At 41.9% G+C, this 19,345-nt stretch overlaps 1 protein-coding gene across 4 annotated transcripts in view; it reads left to right on the top strand.

Annotated features, from left to right (window-relative positions):
* Nucleotides 1-19,345, top strand: part of LOC126483880 (ctenidin-1-like) — a 616,668-nt gene that overhangs the window by 70,313 nt on the left and 527,010 nt on the right. For 3 of the 4 annotated variants that reach the window (XM_050107131.1, XM_050107132.1, XM_050107134.1), the window contains exon 3: nt 5,800-5,907. In XM_050107131.1, the coding sequence (XP_049963088.1) occupies nt 5,800-5,907 (108 nt within the window). Of the gene's footprint in view, nt 1-5,799; nt 6,573-19,345 lie in introns of those variants that run through there. The other variant, XM_050107135.1, reaches the window with a different exon arrangement.

Genomic DNA, 19,345 nt, shown 5'->3' with positions numbered 1-19,345 from the left:
CTATACAACACTGAAAAAGTGTATGTTAGCCTATAGTCGCAATTTATTTATTTATTTCTGTGGGTTGCAGCAAAGAAGTTGGAGAATGATATGACAGCAGAGGAAAGAATTAAATGAAACTTTGAAAGTGAGCTACATAAATGAGAAATCATGGGTTACCTATTGAACAGAGCTGTGTAAAGGTAAAAAAAAAAAAAATGAATCACCAGAAAACGAAGAGATCAGTATACAAGTAAATGATTGACTAACTATTTCACATGCAGAGATAGAAGAAGCTGTAAGCCTGTTAAAAGTAGCAAGTGTCCAGGGAAAGATAGGATACCCAATGAATTACTGAAGTGTGGAGGATATCCACTAACTAAACAATTAACCAAGCTGGTTAACAATGTTATAACTGGTAATAAAATACCAAACGAATGAAGAACAAGTGTCACAATTCTCGTGAACAAAAAAGGAAATAAGAAAGATCCATCCAACTATACAGGGGTAAATCTGCAGAGTCCTTAAACTTATAACAAAAATAATAGGAAATAAAATAAAAAACATTATTTTCTTTGCAGAGGAGCAGTGTGATTTTAGATCCAGTAGGTCATGGACAGATGCAGTATTCATTTTAGAAGGTTCTAGAGAAATCCATTCAACACAATAGACCAGCTTTCCTTTGTGTTATTGATTCACAGAAGTATTTAGATAGGATTCAGTTAACAGGTGTGGTAAACCTGCTCTAAAATCAAGTGATTCCTTGCAGCTTAATAAAATCAGTTGAAGAAATTTATTTCAACAATTACATCCAGGCGAAAATTGGTTCCATGTTAACTACGTGCGTAACAGTTAACAGTGGTATTACACAAGATAACTCTTTGAACCCGCCACTTTTTAATATTGTCATGAACGAGACGATAAAAAAGTTATTGACTGGCAGTAGTTGTAGAATGGGGGATGAAGGAGTAAAAGTCAGTTGTTACGCTGACGATGCAGTTCTGCTGGCAAACGATGACGATAACATGCAGAAGCTTTTACGTGTTTTTAACGTGACAGCCAAAAACATAAATATGGTGACATTCACTCAAAAACACAAATGTTTTACGACATCTGCGGAATCAGTTGGACGCAGACTAGAAATGGATGGAAAAATTATTCAATAGGTAATGACACTGAAATATCTTGGTATTGAACTGTCCAGCAGTGGAAATGTCGAAAGCCGCGAGGAGTGGCCGCGCGGTTAGAGGCGCCATGTCACTGACTGAGCGGCCCCTCCCGCGGGAGTTCGAGTCCTCCCTCGGACATGGGTGTGTGTGTTGTTCTTAGCATAGGTTAGTTCAAGTTAGTTTAAGTAGTATGTAAGCCTAGGGAGCGATGACCTCTGCAGTCTGGTCCCTTAAGAACTCACACACGTTTGAACATTTTTTGAAATGTCGAAAAGGAAGCTAGTAGAAAAAGCAGAAAAAAGTGGAAGGGTGTTTAAATGACACTTTTTGGAAAAACACGGTCACAGGAATAGAAGCAAAGGCAAGAATATACAAAACAATAGTGAGACCAATTATGGCATATGCATCATTTTGATATGCAGCTCCTTGTGTTGGCCGTGTTTGCAGTTAAAATTGTTGGATGTGAGGTCCGCCAGTTATGCAAAACACCGTTTTTTCTCAGTACCCAAACATGTTTTGGCACCACTGTGCCATCATCAGTGGGTTTTCTTTTTTATTTATTCTGCAATGTGAACGAAAAACCACTGACGAGGGCACAGTGGTGCCGAAACATGTTTGGGTACTGAGAAAAAACGGTGTTTTGCATAACTGACGGACCTCACATCCAACAATGACATATGCAGGTGAGACAAGACCGGAAACATTGAAAACAAACAGAATTCTGGAAACCACGGACATGATATTTCTCCGAAGGATTTCATGGAAGACACTTCGAGATAGAGAGAGAGAAGTGAAAGCATTAGAAAAGGGTGTAAAGTGAACTCCATTAATAAGTGGGTACATAAGAGAAATCAGGAATGGAACGAACACGTAGACAGAATGGATGAACGGAAGATTGTGAAAATGATAAGAAATAAATTAGAAGTTGGTAAAAGAACTACTGGCTGTCGAAGGAAAGGATGGAGCGACATCCGCAGGGTAGACTGAGCAGTAATGAAGGGAACAGGCTTTGGCCTAGGAAGAAAGGAAGAAGAATAAGAAGAAGATACATTTATTGTCTACTGGCTACCGGTTTCGGTCTTAGTACCATCCTCAGGCCGTCCCCTGGCACGCAGTCATCACACTCTGTTATTCAAGGCAACTTTACGTGCTCATTGAGCACTCGGAACTGAAAAGTGCGACGTGGCACGATTGACTGGCATACTAGAGACACTGAACAACACAGCTGCACAAAGATTCGTCGGATTTTTAAGTAGCGTTCTTGTTGTTGTTGTGGTCTTCAGTCCTGAGACTGGTTTGATGCAGCTCTCCATGCTACTCTATCCTGTGCAAGCTTTTTCATCTCCCAGTACCTACTGCAATCTACATCCTTCTGAATCTGCTTAGTGTATTCATCTCTTGGTCTCCCTCTACGATTTTTACCCTCCACGCTGCCCTCCAATACTAAATTGGTCATCCCTTGATGCCTCAGAACATGTCCTACCAACCGATCCCTTCTTCTGGTCAAGTTGTGCCACAAACTTCTCTTCTCCCCAATCCTATTCAATACTTCCTCATTAGTTATGTGATCTACCCATCTAATCTTCAGCATTCTTCTGTAGCACCACATTTCGAAAGCTTCTATTCTCTTCTTGTCCAAACTATTTATCGTCCATGTTTCACTTCCATACATGGCTACACTCCATACGAATACTTTCAGAAATGACTTCCTGACACTTAAATCAATACTGGATGTTAACAAATTTCTCTTCTTCAGAAACGCTTTCCTTGCCATTGCCAGCCTACATTTTATATCCTCTCTACTTCGACCATCATCAGTTATTTTGCTCCCCAAATAGCAAAACTCCTTTACTACTTTAATTGCCTCATTTCCTAATCTAATTCCCTCAGCATCACCCGACTTAATTAGACTACATTCCATTATCCTTGTTTTGCTTTTGTTGATGTTCATCTTATATCCTCCTTTCAAGACACTGTCCATTCCATTCAACTGCTCTTCCAAGTCCTTTGCTGTCTCTGACAGAATTACAATGTCATCGGCGAACCTCAAAGTTTTTATTTCTTCTCCATGGATTTTAATACCTACTCCGAATTTTTCTTTTGTTTCCTTTACTGCTTGCTCAATATACAGATTGAACAACATCGGGGAGAGGCTACAACCCTGTCTTACTCCCTTCCCAACCACTGCTTCCCTTTCATGTCCCTCGACTCTTATAACTGCCATCTGGTTTCTGTACAAATTGTAAATAGCCTTTCGCTCCCTGTATTTTACCCCTGCCACCTTTAGAATTTGAAAGAGAGTATTCCAGTCAACATTGTCAAAAGCTTTCTCTAAGTCTACAAATGCTAGAAACGTAGGTTTGCCTTTCCTTAATCTTTCTTCTAAGATAAGTCGTAAGGTCAGTATTGCCTCACGTGTTCCAGTGTTTCTACGGAATCCAAACTGATCTTCCCCGAGGTTGGCTTCTACTAGTTTTTCCATTCGTCTGTAAAGAATTCGTGTTAGTATTTTGCAGCTGTGACTTATTAAGCTGATAGTTCGGTAATTTTCACATCTGTCAACACCTGCTTTCTTTGGAATTGGAATTATTATATTCTTCTTGAAGTCTGAGGGTATTTCGCCTGTTTCATACAGCTTGCTCACCAGATGGTAGAGTTTTGTCAGGACTGGCTCTCCCACGGCCGTCAGTAGTTCCAATGGAATATTGTCTACTCCGGGGGCCTTGTTTCGACTCAGGTCTTTCAGTGCTCTGTCAAACTCTTCACGCAGTATTATATCTCCCATTTCATCTTCATCTACATCCTCTTCCATTTCCATAATATTGTCCTCAAGTACATCGCCCTTGTATAGACCCTCTATATACTCCTTCCACCTTTCTGCTTTCCCTTCTTTGCTTAGAACTGGGTTTCCATCTGAGCTCTTGATATTCATACAAGTCGTTCTCTTATCTCCAAAGGTATCTTTAATTTTCCTGTAGGCGGTATCTATCTTACCCCTAGTGAGATAGGCCTCTACATCCTTACATTTGTCCTCTAGCCATCCCTGCTTAGCCATTTTGCACTTCCTGTCGATCTCATTTTTGAGACGTTTGTATTCCTTTTTGCCTGTTTCACTTACTGCATTTTTATATTTTCTCCTTTCATCAATTAAATTCAATATTTCTTCTGTTACCCAAGGATTTCTACTAGCCCTCGTCTTTTTACCTACTTGATCCTCTGCTGCCTTCACTACTTCATCCCTCAAAGCTACCCATTCTTCTTCTACTGTATTTATTTCCCCCATCCCTGTCAATTGCTCCTTTATGCTCTCCCTGAATCTCTGTACAACCTCTGGTTCTTTTAGTTTATCCAGGTCCCATCTCCTTAAATTCCCACCTTTTTGCAGTTTCTTCAGTTTTAATCTACAGGTCATAACCAATAGATTGTGGTCAGAGTCCATATCTGCCCCTGGAAATGTCTTACAATTTAAAACCTGGTTCCTAAATCTCTGTCTTACCATTATATAATCTATCTGATACCTTTTAGTATCTCCAGGGTTCTTCCATGTATACAACCTTCTTTCATGATTCTTAAACCAAGTGTTAGTTATGATTATATTGTGCTCTGTGCAAAATTCGACCAGGCGGCTTCCTCTTTCATTTCTGTCCCCCAATCCATATTCACCTACTATGTTTCCTTCTCTCCCTTTTCCTACACTCGAATTCCAGTCACCCATGACTATTAAATTTTCGTCTCCCTTCACAATCTGAATAATTTCTTTTATTTCATCATACCTTTCTTCAATTTCTTCGTCATCTGCAGAGCTAGTTGGCATATAAACTTGTACTACTGTAGTAGGCGTGGGCTTCGTATCTATCTTGGCCACAATAATGCGTTCACTATGCTGTTTGTAGTAGCTTACCCGCATTCCTATTTTCCTATTCATTATTAAACCTACTCCTGCATTACCCCTATTTGATTTTGTGTTTATAACCCTGTAGTCGCCTGACCAGAAGTCTTGTTCCTCCTGCCACCGAACTTCACTAATTCCCACTATATCTAACTTCAACCTATCCATTTCCCTTTTTAAATTTTCTAACCTACCTGCCCGATTAAGGGATCTGACATTCCACGCTCCGATCCGTAGAATGCCAGTTTCCTTTCTCCTGATAATGACGTTCTCTTGAGTAGTCCCCGCCCGGAGATCCGAATGGGGGACTATTTTACCTCCGGAATATTTTACCCAAGAGGACGCCATCATCATGTAATCATACAGTAAAGCTGCATGCCCTCGGGAAAAATTACGGCTGTAGTTTCCCCTTGCTTTCAGCCGTTCGCAGTACCAGCACAGCAAGGCCGTTTTGGTTATTGTTAGAAGGCCAGATCAGTCAATCGTCCAGACTGTTGCCCTTGCAACTACTGAAGAGGCTGCTGCCCCTCTTCAGGAACCACACGTTTGTCTGGCCTCTCAACAGATACCCCTCCATTGTGGTTGCACCTACGGTACGGCTATCTGTATCGCTGAGGCACGCAAGCCTCCCCACCAACGGCAAGGTCCATGGTTCATGGGGGGGCGTTCTTATATTACTTTTTTGACAAGGATAAATAGTCTCATTCACGCGAGATATGGCTCACGTACTAAAATGCGCGTTTGTTTTGTTTCCCCCTGCAGCCGCAGCCGTACAACTTCCAGTACCAGGTTCGCGACCCGCCGTCGGGCAACGATTTCGGGCAACAGGAGAGCGGCGACGGGGCGGGTAACGTGCGCGGCACGTACCAGGTGCTCCTACCCGACGGCCGCAACCAGGTGGTCCGCTACACGGCCAGCGACGCCACGGGCTACGTGGCCGACGTGCAGTACTCCGGGGGCGGAGGCGGCGGTTTCGGGGGCGGCTTCGGAGGCGGCGGCTTCGGCGGCGGCGCCGGCTCGGGCACCTACCTGCCGCCCTTCGGCAGGAAGTGAGCCACCCACCACCCCCCTCCACCGACGCTGTACAGGACGACGCGCCGCCCTCGCCGACCACCCCCTTGTTCCCCCACTGAGAGTCAGACGCGGAATGTTACATTACATTATTTTATTAATCTTTTGTTTTAACTCCTCCTCCGCATTACTCTTATTTCAGCGCGGCGCTCTCACCCTGCCTGGCCGCCTGATTAACAGTACAAGCGTGGGGATCTGGGATCACCGCTTGTTTCCTACTCAAGTTCCTTGCAATAGCATCAGCTAACGCTGAAAATAGCTCTCGATATGACAGCTGTCTCGTTAGGCAAAAGACTCTGACTTCGTACTGGTTTTGACACAGCTATTGCCTGGTTCGTTGAGGAGGAAACAGCCCCGCGCAAGTGTTTTACTCTGTATGCTGTAGACTGAGAACGCTGCTTTATGTAGCTAGTATGTATTTTAAGCATGTTTTAGTTCATTCACATAATAAATTATTTTTGAGCATATAACGTGGTTTTACTCTTTTAACAAGTTACAAAATCCTGGCTAATATTATCAGTTGGTGCAGTTTGTCGTCATAAGACTACTTAGGTTTTAATAAGTACACCCGTAGAATTAAAAGAGTATCTGCAGTTCACGCCAATTCCACTGTCTATTGACGAGGCATGTGACACTTTAACAACACACTCTGCACCTACCATTCACCCAAGTGTTTGCCATTGTTTGCCAAATCGAGGAAAGTGTCCTCTCTATCCTGAGAAAAGCTACAGCAAACATCTATAAATGACACACATGAAATACCGGTAGAAAATGTGAAGCATATTGTGTTACAAGAACCGAGACGTTCGAAAGGTATTGCACAATGGGATAGTGGTATTCTAAGATCGCGATTACCATATTTGACATTCGAAAAATACTGGAGAAAAATCTTATGTTACAGCAGTCAGAAATCTCCAGTAGCAGTGAAAAATCCTACACCATAGAGCACACTGGAATTGGCAATGCAATGAAGGATGTTCGTTGAAATAGGTACTCCATTCCTAAATACAATAGGGTGACAAAAATCATGGGATACCTCGTAATGTCGTGTCGAACCTCCTTTTGCTCAGCATATTGCAGCAACTCGACGTAGCATGGACTCAACAAGTCGTTTCAACTCCCCTGCACAAATATTGATCCACTGCTGCTTCTATAGTTGTCCATAAATGCGAAAATGTTGCCTGTGCAGTATTTTGTACACGAACTGATCTCTAGATTACATCCCATAAATATTCGTGTCGGGCGATCCGGATGGCCAAATCATTCGCTCGAATTGTCCAGAATGTTCTGCAAACCCATCGCAAACAACTGTGGCCCGGTGACATGGAGGACTGTCATGGGAAGATGAAGTCAATGAACGGCTGTCAGCGCTCTCCCATAAGCCAAACATTACCATTTCCAATCTATGATCGATTAAGGACCAGAGGACCCAATCCATTCTATGCAAACACAGCTCATACCTTAAAGGAACTACCACCAACTTGCAGAGTTTTGGTGACAAATTGGATCCATGGCTTAACAGGGTCTGCGCCACACTCGAACCCTACCGTCAGCTCTTACCAAAGGAAATCAGGTCTCATCTGACCACGCCGCGCGGGATTAACCGAGCGGTCTAGGGGGGGGGGGGGGGGGGGGTTGTGGTCATGGACTGTGCGGCTGGTCCTGGCTGAGGTTCGAGTCCTCCCTCGGGCATGGGTGTTTGTCTTTGACCTTAGGATAATTTAGGTTACGTAGTGTGTAAGCTTAGGGACTGTTGACTTTAGCAGATAAGTCCCATAAGATTTCACACACATTTGAACATTTTTTTGGACCAATTCACGGTTTTCCAGTCGTTTAGGGTTCAACCGATACGGTCACGAGCCCAGGAGAGTCACTGCAGGCAATGTCGTGTTGTTAGCAAAGACACTCGCGTCAGTCGTCTACTGTCGTACCCCATTAACGCCAAATTTCGTCGCACTGCCCTAACGGATACTTTCGTCGTACGTCCCGCCTTGATTTCTGCGGCTATTTCACACAGTCTTGCCTTTCTGTCAGCACTGACCACTCTAAGCAAACGCCGGACTGCTCTCGGTCGTTACGTGAAGGCAATCAGCTACTGCATTATCTGTTGTGACAGGCAACGCCTGAAATCTGGTATTGTCGCACACTCTTGACACTGTGGTTCTCGCAAAACTGAATTCCGTAACTACACTGCTGCCCAAAATTTGAGCAACAAACCGCTGTGTTTCATTCACGATATAATCATACAGACTCCCAACAGATGTCCGTACACTCGTGTTCTGTACGGAAGATGGCATTTCGGTCAACGGAAAACCACGCCAATGATGACATCAGGTCATCTATCAAACGGAGTAGTGTTTGTCGGGTAGTCCCACATCCACAATCACTGTGTATACAGCCACAGATGGTGCAGTATGGCACAGAGAAGACACCTACCAGATTCTCTGCTGCGGAGGGCCATAGGAAGAATGGAAGCAGAACACCCGCAAAATCATGTACCCCGATGGCTTAACTTGGACAGAGTCGCCTTTATTGCCGGAGATCTGCTGTATGTGTTCCTCTGACGCGTCTTCTCAGAGGGAACATCTGGAGTGGAATCGTTAACATGCCACTCGAACAGTCGAAGAGTGAGCCTGTGTCCTTTTCACAGAGGTCCCGATTCGGTCTGGAGAGCGATACTCGACGGATTCGCATCTGAGGGGAATGTGGAGCACGATTTCGAGATCCGAACGTTGTGGAAAGAGACCGATTTCGAGGAGGATCGCTAGTGCTGTGGGCGTGGATTATGTTGACCATTGTAACACCTCTTCATGAAACCGTGCTGGTGAATCGGAAAGGTTTAACTGCTGTCAGATACCTTGACGAGGTCTTGGGACCTTATCTGCGGTTGTTGCGGGGTGCTGTGCGCCGAGACTTCGCACTGATGGACGATAATGCTGGACGTCGTAGACGTTACCTTGGAAACGGAAGATAGTGCGCGCATGGCGTGGCCTGCTCGCTCTCCGTATTTGAATCCCGTTGAGCATGTCTGCGATGCGCTAGGTAGACGGGTTGCATCACATCAACATTCACCAACCCCTCTCCAAGACTTGCGAGCAGAATAGGCGTTACTGCCTCAACAAGACATTGATGACATTAACATGACATTGATGATATTATTCACAGCGCAGTCCGTCGTTGTCAGGCCTCTATTGCTGCCCGAGATAGTCACACCTCACAGTGAGCACATTAACCAATTGTCCTCAGCTCGTGGTCGTGCGGTAGCGTTCTCGCTTCCCACGCCCGGGTTCCCGGGTTCGATTCCCGGCGGGGTCAGGGATTTTCTCTGCCTCGTGATGACTGGGTGTTGTGTGGTGTCCTTAGGTTAGTTAGGTTTAAGTAGTTCTAAGTTCTAGGGGACTGATGACCATAGATGTTAAGTCCCATAGTGCTCAGAGCCATTTGAACATTAATCAATTGTCGGAACGTATATTCAAGTATATTAAGTTAGAAATAACGAAGAATATTTTCGTCTACTGTTCTGAATGTTGCAGTTGTTGATATTCTGTTTTCTTTACACTGTTTCTACTTTGCTATCACCTGTTTATATGATTTTGTGACAAAATAAAAGCAACCTTGCAAAATTTCCGTTTGTTGCAGTGTATTCCCTCAAAGGACTGTTCCATGCGCCTATGTCCAACTACCATTCCGCGTTCAAAGACCTAATTCCAGTCGTGCGACCCTAATCAAGTCGGAAACACTTTCACATGATTCACCTGATTACAAATGACAGCTCAGCTAAAGCACCGGCCTTTTATACCGTGTGTAGGCGATACTACCGGTATACTATTGGTATTCCATGACTTTCGTCAACATAATGTACATAGATCGTTAACTTGACTGTGTATCACATTGGTGATTCATCCAATTCTTTTACAGCCGAATCAACACGTATTTTATTTCATTTTAATTGCCCTCTATGATTAGCAGCCTCAAGTCCATGGATGCTAGGTACCTTGTACGGAACGTGTTTTATAAGGTGGACAATTTGCTGAGACAGTTTTCTTTCCAGGTCTGGCTGGAAGAGGCTTGGGAGAGTTTTCGTTAGCTCTCGTGGCACATTACCAGGATCGTCTTACTAAATATAATGGTCGGATAGAATACCTGTATCTTCCTGAGTTACCTGCGTGACGCGCATGGCGTGCGAGAGTTAAGAAGTGAGATTTCTCGCTGATTCTGCCAGGGAAGACGTTTCATTCACTCTTATAGACTCACTGCAAAATCTTGTAGTATGTTCGAGAACATTTTTTTATTTTCGAAGGCTCCAAGAACGTCTTCCTCCTGCGCTTTCTCGCAGGTTCTGATAGGGCCAGTAATACGCGCCTTAGAGAGTGGCATTGGACTGGTCAGATACAACCCCCAGAAAGCGCGTATGCATAATTCCACTTTGGAGAGAAGTAAGGCGAGGTACTGTCAGAAGTATAGTGCAGTAGTCGGTAGGCAGGCGGGCAGTAAGCAACCAGCACAGAGGAGAAGAAGGTGCCTGAGGAAGTAGCCTCTGATAGCTGAGTGTGTTAAGTCGAAATCCAATTGTAAGTTGGTTTTGGTAGAAGGTTAGGACGCGATGGAACTTGATAGTATCAGAGCTTTCAGGAACAGAATGTTAATAATCGTCCTCGTTAGTTTCAGCGAGGAGAAAATAGTCATAGCGAGTCAATCCTGGTGTTCTGATTATAGTCTACGAATGTTGCATGGCCAGCTATGTGGAAAAGTAAGGGTCTTTAGTAACAGATGCTGTTAGCATGAATCAATGCTTTATTTAATGGAACTCTAACCTTTCTCCTCGGGTTGAAATCCATGCTCTACTGATAGAACATTTCGTTAATATAGCCACATGTTGAACAACGTCTCCTTTCATTGTGAAACGGTGCATGCTTAGTACCCACAAGGCTAATAATCTTTCTAGTGCTACCACATTGAACAATAACCGCTTTGCTGCTCTTGTAAATAATTTAAACCTTTGAAACGCGATGTGGATGTAAATGAACAGTGACTGGTGACAATAAACTTGTTGTTTCATTTGATACCAATAACAGTCGCGGCAGAGCACAACCTAAAATGTCAACATTTAAGCCAAATTACACATTTCAAGAAAATTTAATGTAATGATTGATTTATCAACGAAATTGCTACGGATGACCGTTTTCTAGTATTTGTACACGACATATACTATTTAAGAATATTCTCTTCGATGGATTTGAAAAAAAAGTTTACTGAAAATATTTGGTACAGTATCCCTAGAGTTATAGCTGTGAACCTTATCCACGGCGCTACGTTTTCTTGGTCGAAACCTTGGTCAAACATTATGGGTATAGCGGATCAAATACTCGCAAAATTTCGACATCGATTTTCTCGGAAATGAGGGGCCGTCGCAAGAAAAGCTACTAGCCAAGTACACTGGACAGGTCCTTCCACAACACAACCAAGACTCATAATAAAAACCCGTGATATACAGGTCTTATGGTGCCCTTGTGGGGGGCCGCAAATCACATAGCATTCATCATAGAAAACGGTTACATTTGCCAGAAGAACTTAATATCCGAACATTACACCTGCTACATACAGAGAAAAATAGTCCAAACTCTGTGACATACGAACAACAGCAACTGATTTTTGTGACTAACTACAACATAAGTTTTGGTTACCCCAGAACTGACACATGTTCAGTGTGTGAAGAATTTAGAGCCGACTGTTATAAACCTGATACACAAATAAACAACGAGAAACACACATCTCAGATACAAGCTTTGAATAATGCCAAACAACATCTAACAAGAGGAAAGCAGACAAGTTTTACAAGATTAAACGTTCCGAACGTTTGAAATCCAGAAAATCTGTAATTAAGTAAGCAATCTGTATGGATTACCAGACGAATCAACAAATGAAGCATACTATTATCTCAGGCACTCATTCAATATTAATTTACTTTCTTCTGGGAAATGTGTAATTTATACGTATGACTAAAAACTTTCCAAGGGAGGACCTGTCTAAGTGTGCTCAATGTTGTTCGGAAAATTTGCCTGACTTTGTGCGTGAAATCAGTGAATTCCATGATTCCTGTTCTGGACAGAATATAAATATAAACACTTGACGTTAATGTTTTGGGGTAACTTGATGGCGTACAAGGGCTTCGAACTTTTGACTTAATGACAATTCCTCTAATTTTTGGCTCCGCGGGAACTGGTCAGTGACATTTCCGAAACTGGATGCCTAACAGCAGATGTCTGAGCCTGTTGCCCAAAAGCGGCCTCCAATATTCTATTTTCAGATCCATTTACAATAAAGGTAGTATGACAGATATTAACAATTACCGCCGGGTCTCGCTGTTTAGCTCCATCTCGAGGGACTGGAAAAGATCATTTATACAAAATTAATAACACAATGATCCACATTAAGATACTTATTCAGTCGCAATTTGCATTCAAAAAGGTGTTTCTCTTCACAAATAAAATATTTTATACCAAATTAAAAAGGCAAAATACTGCCAATTAGTATTTTATGTGATCTCTGAAAAGCATTTAACTGTACAATTCAGTGTCTACGTTGCTAAACGAGTGTCCCCGTCCACAATCCCAGGTGCAGAGCTTCCACTCAGGCTTCCATGGACAACAAGAATATGACTATCAGTATTTCATATAATTATTGACCGAATAAAATTGTAAAATGCTGTCACAATATACTCATTAAGTTGTATGATCTTATTGTATATGTTTAAGACAGTAAAACTAGTATTATAGTCGGAAATCTCTATGCATACACTGAAGCGCCAAAGAAAACGGTATAGACACGCGCATTCAACTAAAAAGATATGTAAAGAGGCAGAAAACTGCACTGCGACCGGCAACGCCTATGTAAGACAATAAGTGTCTGGCGCAGTTGTTAGATGGTTGCTACTGCTACAATGGCTGGCTATCAAGTGTCTGAACGTGGTGTTATAGTCGGCCCAAGAGCGATGGGACACAGCATTTCCGAGGTAGCGATGAAGTGCGGATTGTCCTGTACTACCATTTCACTAGTGCACCGTGAATATCAGGAGTCTGGTAAAACATCAAATCTCCGACATCGCTGCGGCCGGAAAAAGATTCTGCAAGAACGGGAGCAACGACGACTGAAGAGAATCGTTCAGCGCGACAGAAGTGCATCTCTTCCGCAGATTAATGCAGATTTCAATGCTGGACCATCAACAAGTGTCAGTGTGCGATCTATTCAACGAAACATCATCGATACTGGCTTTCGAAGAGGAAGGCCCATTCGAGTACGCTTGATGACTGCACGACACAAAGCTTTACACATCACCTGGGCCCGTCAACACCGACATTGGACTGTTGATGACTGGAAATATGTTACCTGGTCGGACGAGTCTCGTTTCAAATTATACAGTAGCGAATGGACGTGTACGAGTATGGAGGCAACCTTATGAATCCATGGGCCATAAACGTGAGCAGGGGACTGTTCAAGCTGGTGGAGGCTCTGCAATGGTGTGGGGCGTGTGCAGTTGGAGTGATATGGGACATCTGATACGTCTAGATACGACTCTGGCAGGTGACACGTTAGTAAGCATCCTGCCTGATCACCTGCTTCCATTCATGTCCACTGTGCATTCTAACGGACTTGAACAATTCCACCAGGCCAATGCGATGCAGCACACGTCCAGAATTGCTACAGAGCATTCTGAGTTAAACATTTCCGCTGGCCACAAAACTCCCAGACATGAACATTTTGTAATGAACTGTTCAGAAGAGATCTTCACCCCCTCGGATTTATGGACAGCAGTGCAGGATTCATGGTGTCAATTTCCTCCAGCACTATTTCACTAGTCGAGTCCATGCCACGTCGTGTCGCGGCGCTTCTGAGCGCTCACGGGGGGCTCTACACGATATTAGGCAGGTGTACCAGTTTCTTTGGATCTTCAATACGTAAAAGGCAATGTCCTGATTTACTGACTGCCAGGTTCATCATCGCCCAGCCCAAACCGCTAAGGATAGGACTTGAAATGTGGAGAAAGTGTGGATCATAAAGAAGTGATTTTTCGGAATTCCAACCCTGAGGGGATGAAATAGGGAATTAAGTTTGTCTTTTTCTTTAAATGTCGCTGTTAAGGTTATTTTGAAGCTAGACCTACGAAAGTTGGTATTTGGTTTCTCGGTAAGCAATAAAGAATTAGATGTTTCAACATTTTTGGAAATTTAATACTATGGGGGAGAAATAATGCGTGAAAGTTTTTTTTTAAAATATGTCAGTATTAAAGAACTACTAAAGTACTTTAAAGCTACTTCTATGAGCATTGGCATTCGACTTCTTGGTTACAAATAAAAAAATACGTGTTTCAGTGTTTTTTGAAACTGAACTGCTAACAGGGTGAAATAGGAGACGAGATTTTCTATGAAAATATTTTATTACGAAAGCATTTTTAAAGCTAAATCTTTAAAAACTAGTGTCTTGTTCTCGGTTAGAGATGAAAAAAAGTACGTATTTCACTGTGTTTGGAAATTCAACCCTTAAGTGGGTGAAATAGGGTCAGACTGACTCACTGACTCATCATCGCCCAGCCCAAGCCGCAAAGGACAGAAAATTGAAGTTTGAAGACGGTGTGGATCTTATACTGTGATCGTTGAAGAAGGGCTAGTCCGAAATTCCACTCCTAAGGGGGTGAAATAGCGGATGAAAGGATTTTTGAAAGTATGTCGCTATTAAGGGTAATAAGGGAATTTTGAAGTTACAACTACGAAAACTATTATTTGGTTTCCCTGTCAGAAAATAAAAAATACGTGTTTCGGCATTTTTGGAAATTCAACCACTAAGAGAGTAAAATAGCGGGTTAAAGTTTTCCGAAAATAAATAATTAGTGAAGAACTACTAAAGTATTTTAAGGCTACTTTTGTTACAGCTGGTATGTGAATTCTCAGTTAGAAATAAAAAAATACGTGTTGCAATGTTTCTGGAAATTCAACCTCTAAGGGGTTGAAATAGGGGACGAAAACGTCTAAGAAAATATTTCGTTACATGAAAAAAGTTCTAAAGCTAAATTAATGAAAATTCGTATTTGAAAAGCAAAAGGCATGATTAATAAAAACTTTGGACTCCAGCTACCAGAACCGCTTTTTGTTTTTGGTCAGAAGTACATTCGCAAAAGACCATGTTTGTATGGCGTTATTTACCGTGAAAAGCTTAGAAGGTGTCGCAGTTTGTGAACAACATAAAAATTCGATTAAATAAAAGCAAAAAATCTCTGCAGGCGATACAGTGTACGCGAGCGAAGCAGCTGGGTCTAAGCTAGCTGTATGTATTTCTTCAGGCAGTGTAATAAATGTTTAGCAAATCACCCAGGCTATATATCAACTATTCTATAATGAGAGCACTTAGCGACGTAACAGATAATTTCAAACATTTAGGAAACTTCCTCGCAAACGATGGAAGGAGAAAAGTTTACCTTTTACTGCGATGTCGCTGATGATGCAGTAAAGCTTCTGCACCAGGTATAACGCTTTAAGGTATTACTTCTTTGCTACTAATGACCAGACACTTTATTGTGATTTATTTTCACATATGTTTTACTCATGTATTTTTCCGTTCAAATAAACGCCATGAGGTGCAGCAGAACTCTGTAAATAGATACTGTAGTGGCCATATCTTAAATACGGGTAATTCAAAATCAAGAACAAAGTTAATATTTGCGAACTTCCAGCCTGCTGTAGTAGCTCGCACTGTACGAACTGTGAATGTTCATTGCACATGTTTGACACCTTCGGAAATGGAATTTTCGACATTGTTACGATAATCTGAAAATGGGTGTCGGCCCGAAACTAGTCATCGAATGAATAAAAAGTAAAAACTTTGCAACTTGGGCTGGTTTTTGGTTCTACTGAAAGCTAATATTGTCTCTCGGAGATGCCACTACTGACGTTAAAAATTACGAATGAACTATAGAACAACTCATCAAGTATAAACTTTCTTCTCAATCTAAAGTGAAACACATTTTTTACAAACTTTTCATTTAAAGAGATTTATTGCCTACCACAATTATGTTAACATTCGGTGTCTTAGAGACACGTACTGCAAATGTGAGAGTGTATACAATACAGAGTGAAAGCCATCACAATCTCAACACTTTAATCATACTGTTCTATTAATATTTGCAGGAATAAGAGCACAAGAGAGACTGTAAAATTCTATGCTGTGAAGGTAGGAATTATCACGGTTACATGTCAACCATCAATTGAAATACGGTAGGCCCTAATGTTGTGCTGACCTCGTATAACGTATAGAGGTGTCCGAAGAAAAGAAAATGACTGTTCGAACAAATGTTTACAGAAAGAATGAAACAGGGATCTAAATAAATAAAAAATGAAAAACACAGAATTATTTTAACGACTGCGAGTATGTATAGCACTGCATATTTGACTGTTGTATTGCTCAATGGAAAAGTTGATGTGAGTGACTACAGCGAAGACAGTTCATCGCTGCTGATCTATGCCTCGACTAGTACGGACGTTTTGGGAATTTGAGAAGAGAGAGCTATTATTGGCCACCATTAAAGATAGCTTTCCGTGTAAAGCATTTTCATTAAATATATAGAGATTGTATTGGAAGAAGTCTTTCAAGAAAACAGCTGTATGACTTGCTGTAAACATTTCAAGTGATTTAAAGGTACAAACGGACTTTATTTCCTTTTCCAGATATTGGTTTATATGGATATGAGATATCGTCGGAGACTTTGTGTGATTTTGAGACTTCTGTGTGAAACCTGCTTACACAGTTACGTAATTGAATGCCTGATTTCATCGATGATGTGCATTGAACCTACGTTAACAGCTAGTTCATTTTAACAATATTTTACGGGTCTATCACAGCTCTACCGACAGGAACCACTGTTTCTCTCCGGGGGAGTAAGATTTCTTATTGGCAGTCGTGAATTTCGAGAGCAACGGTGAATAGAGCCACGAGATCAACGGTGACCGCTGTTGCATCTGCAACTATATTCATTCTTCAGAGCTAAAATTGCAACTAGAAAAGAATTAGCTTTGTAAAAATTCAGGACAACAGTTCAAGTCAGACCTTCAGTCGAATGAAGGAATTTGAAATAATCTTACCAACAACAATAATTAATGCCAGCTAACTTTCTTTCCACAGAATGATACGGTAATCATAATTGTAAATAAATTAATTATCTCTTTGATACTTTCCAGTCACGGAGAGTAATAAATTAAATAAATACGTAAAAATAACTAAATAAAAATAATAACAACCTTAACGATCATCCGCTAGTTGACTTGCCGGATCTTCAAGTAAGTTTACAAATACAGTATGTGTATTAAATCGCTAGTTCACTGATGCAGACATTGTCAGTGACACAAATTTTATAACGGGTTGTGTCCGCCTGCTTAACTGAGTGGTAACGTGCTTGCCTACCTTGGAGCGTGCCCGGGTTCGGTTAGAGATTTTCTCCGCTCGTGGACTTGGTGTTGTGTTATCCTCATCATCATTTCATCCGCATTACCGGCATGCGAGTCGCCGAATGTGGCGTCGACTGAAATAAGACTTGCACTGGGAGGCCGAACCTCCCCGGACAGGGCCTCCTTGCCAACAATGCCACACGCTCATTTCATTTTTTATAACGGGTCATAATTGTGTGGGCCTTTAATCAAGTGCAGAACTTTTCACGCTACTACGGTATGGCAGACGATGCAGGCGACAGAAGTCAGCAGCTAGGCGGAAGTTCCTCGCGCCAAGACCAGCATTGATACAACAAACAAGTAATTCATCTTGGTTCACGTTACCTACTGCTCGAAACTGTAAGCGGGCTGCTTCTGTGTTGGCAGCGCTGTGTAGCGCTTTGCATTGGATCTCTGACTGCGCTTTCTTTGTAAGAGACTCTGTGGCTGGTTGGACTGGTTGTTGGAAGTAGTGTTGGGCAGTTGGAAGTTAGTCGCCAGCAGTGATGGAAGTACTGTTGGGCAGTTGGAGGTGAACAGCCAGCAGTGATGGATATTAAATGTGAGAAGTTAGCATTGATGGAGGGTAGAGGTCTGAAGTCTTAGCGCAGGTTAACGACCTGGAAGTATCCGACTTGAAGACTGAAAATTATTCATGATTATATATCTTTGTCTTGGATGTCAATGACGATTTATATTCGTGTTTGAACTGGATGTCACATTATTAAGGTAAAAAAAAAATACATTATTTGGTTTGCAACAAAATCTTTCCTTTGCTAACCACATACCTATTAGTAGTTAGTGGCTTTAATAGTTAGAATCTTTTACTTAGCTGGCAGTATTGACGCTCGCTGTATTGCAGTAGTTCGCGTAATGGAGATTTCTGTGAGGTAAGTGCTTAATGAAATGTATAGGTTATTGTCAGGATTGCTTCTTACTCAGGGCCATTCTTTTGTATTAATTATTTGAAGTCAGGTTGTGTGTATATATATATATATATATATATATATATATATATATATATATATATGTGTGTGTGTGTGTGTGTGTGTGTGTGTATATATATACTTTTTTTTTGAGCCGTCAGATTGCGTTGCGCTAGAATGTTGTGGGTCAGTGTTGGCATGATAAGAAAAAGTAAAGAGAAAGTAGGCTCAGTACGTTCAGTTTTACTTAGCTGTTTCAGAATGAAATAACGTTGAAGTTTCATCTTCTCAATTATTCAGCAATTTAAGTACAGATTCACACATTTAAATAAAGAAGTTTCATAACTACTGCAGAGAAAAGAAGGGTAAGCTTCAAAATAACAGTTCATTTACGTTACATCTAGAAAATGTCGACTAAAGTTGGTATAAATCAATGGAAACCGAATATTAAGTGCTTTATGGTTGTTAGCAAAACATGAAATCCCTGCTAGGTTCCGTTAAGGAAGATTTACCCTCGTAATACCATGTTGTTAGGTGCTCAGGACAAGACCATTCCACTTAAGCAGCACCTGGACATGTGAGGCTTTCGCAAAAGCCAGTCAGGAAACGTTCAGCTGAAGTGTTTGCTTCGCTCTGAAAGATTTGTCCCTCTTAAACACTAACTGACAGCAGAGGACCACCGCTGAGCCTCAGACGCCTGCGGACGCTGCGGCGGAAGTACGAGTGTTCCTATTACAAACAAGCAGGTCGCACTGCACTCTCTTTGACCATTCAGAAAGGCAGATACCTACTTGAAGTTATTCCTAGCAGTGTTATGCGAAAATCCGGCTCGCGATCGTC

This window comes from Schistocerca serialis, chromosome 6, assembly GCF_023864345.2.
Source record: "Schistocerca serialis cubense isolate TAMUIC-IGC-003099 chromosome 6, iqSchSeri2.2, whole genome shotgun sequence".
Lineage (NCBI taxonomy): Eukaryota > Metazoa > Arthropoda > Insecta > Orthoptera > Acrididae > Schistocerca > Schistocerca serialis.
The sequence above is the reverse complement of the archived record's forward strand: the minus strand, read 5'-3'. Positions and strand labels throughout refer to the sequence as shown.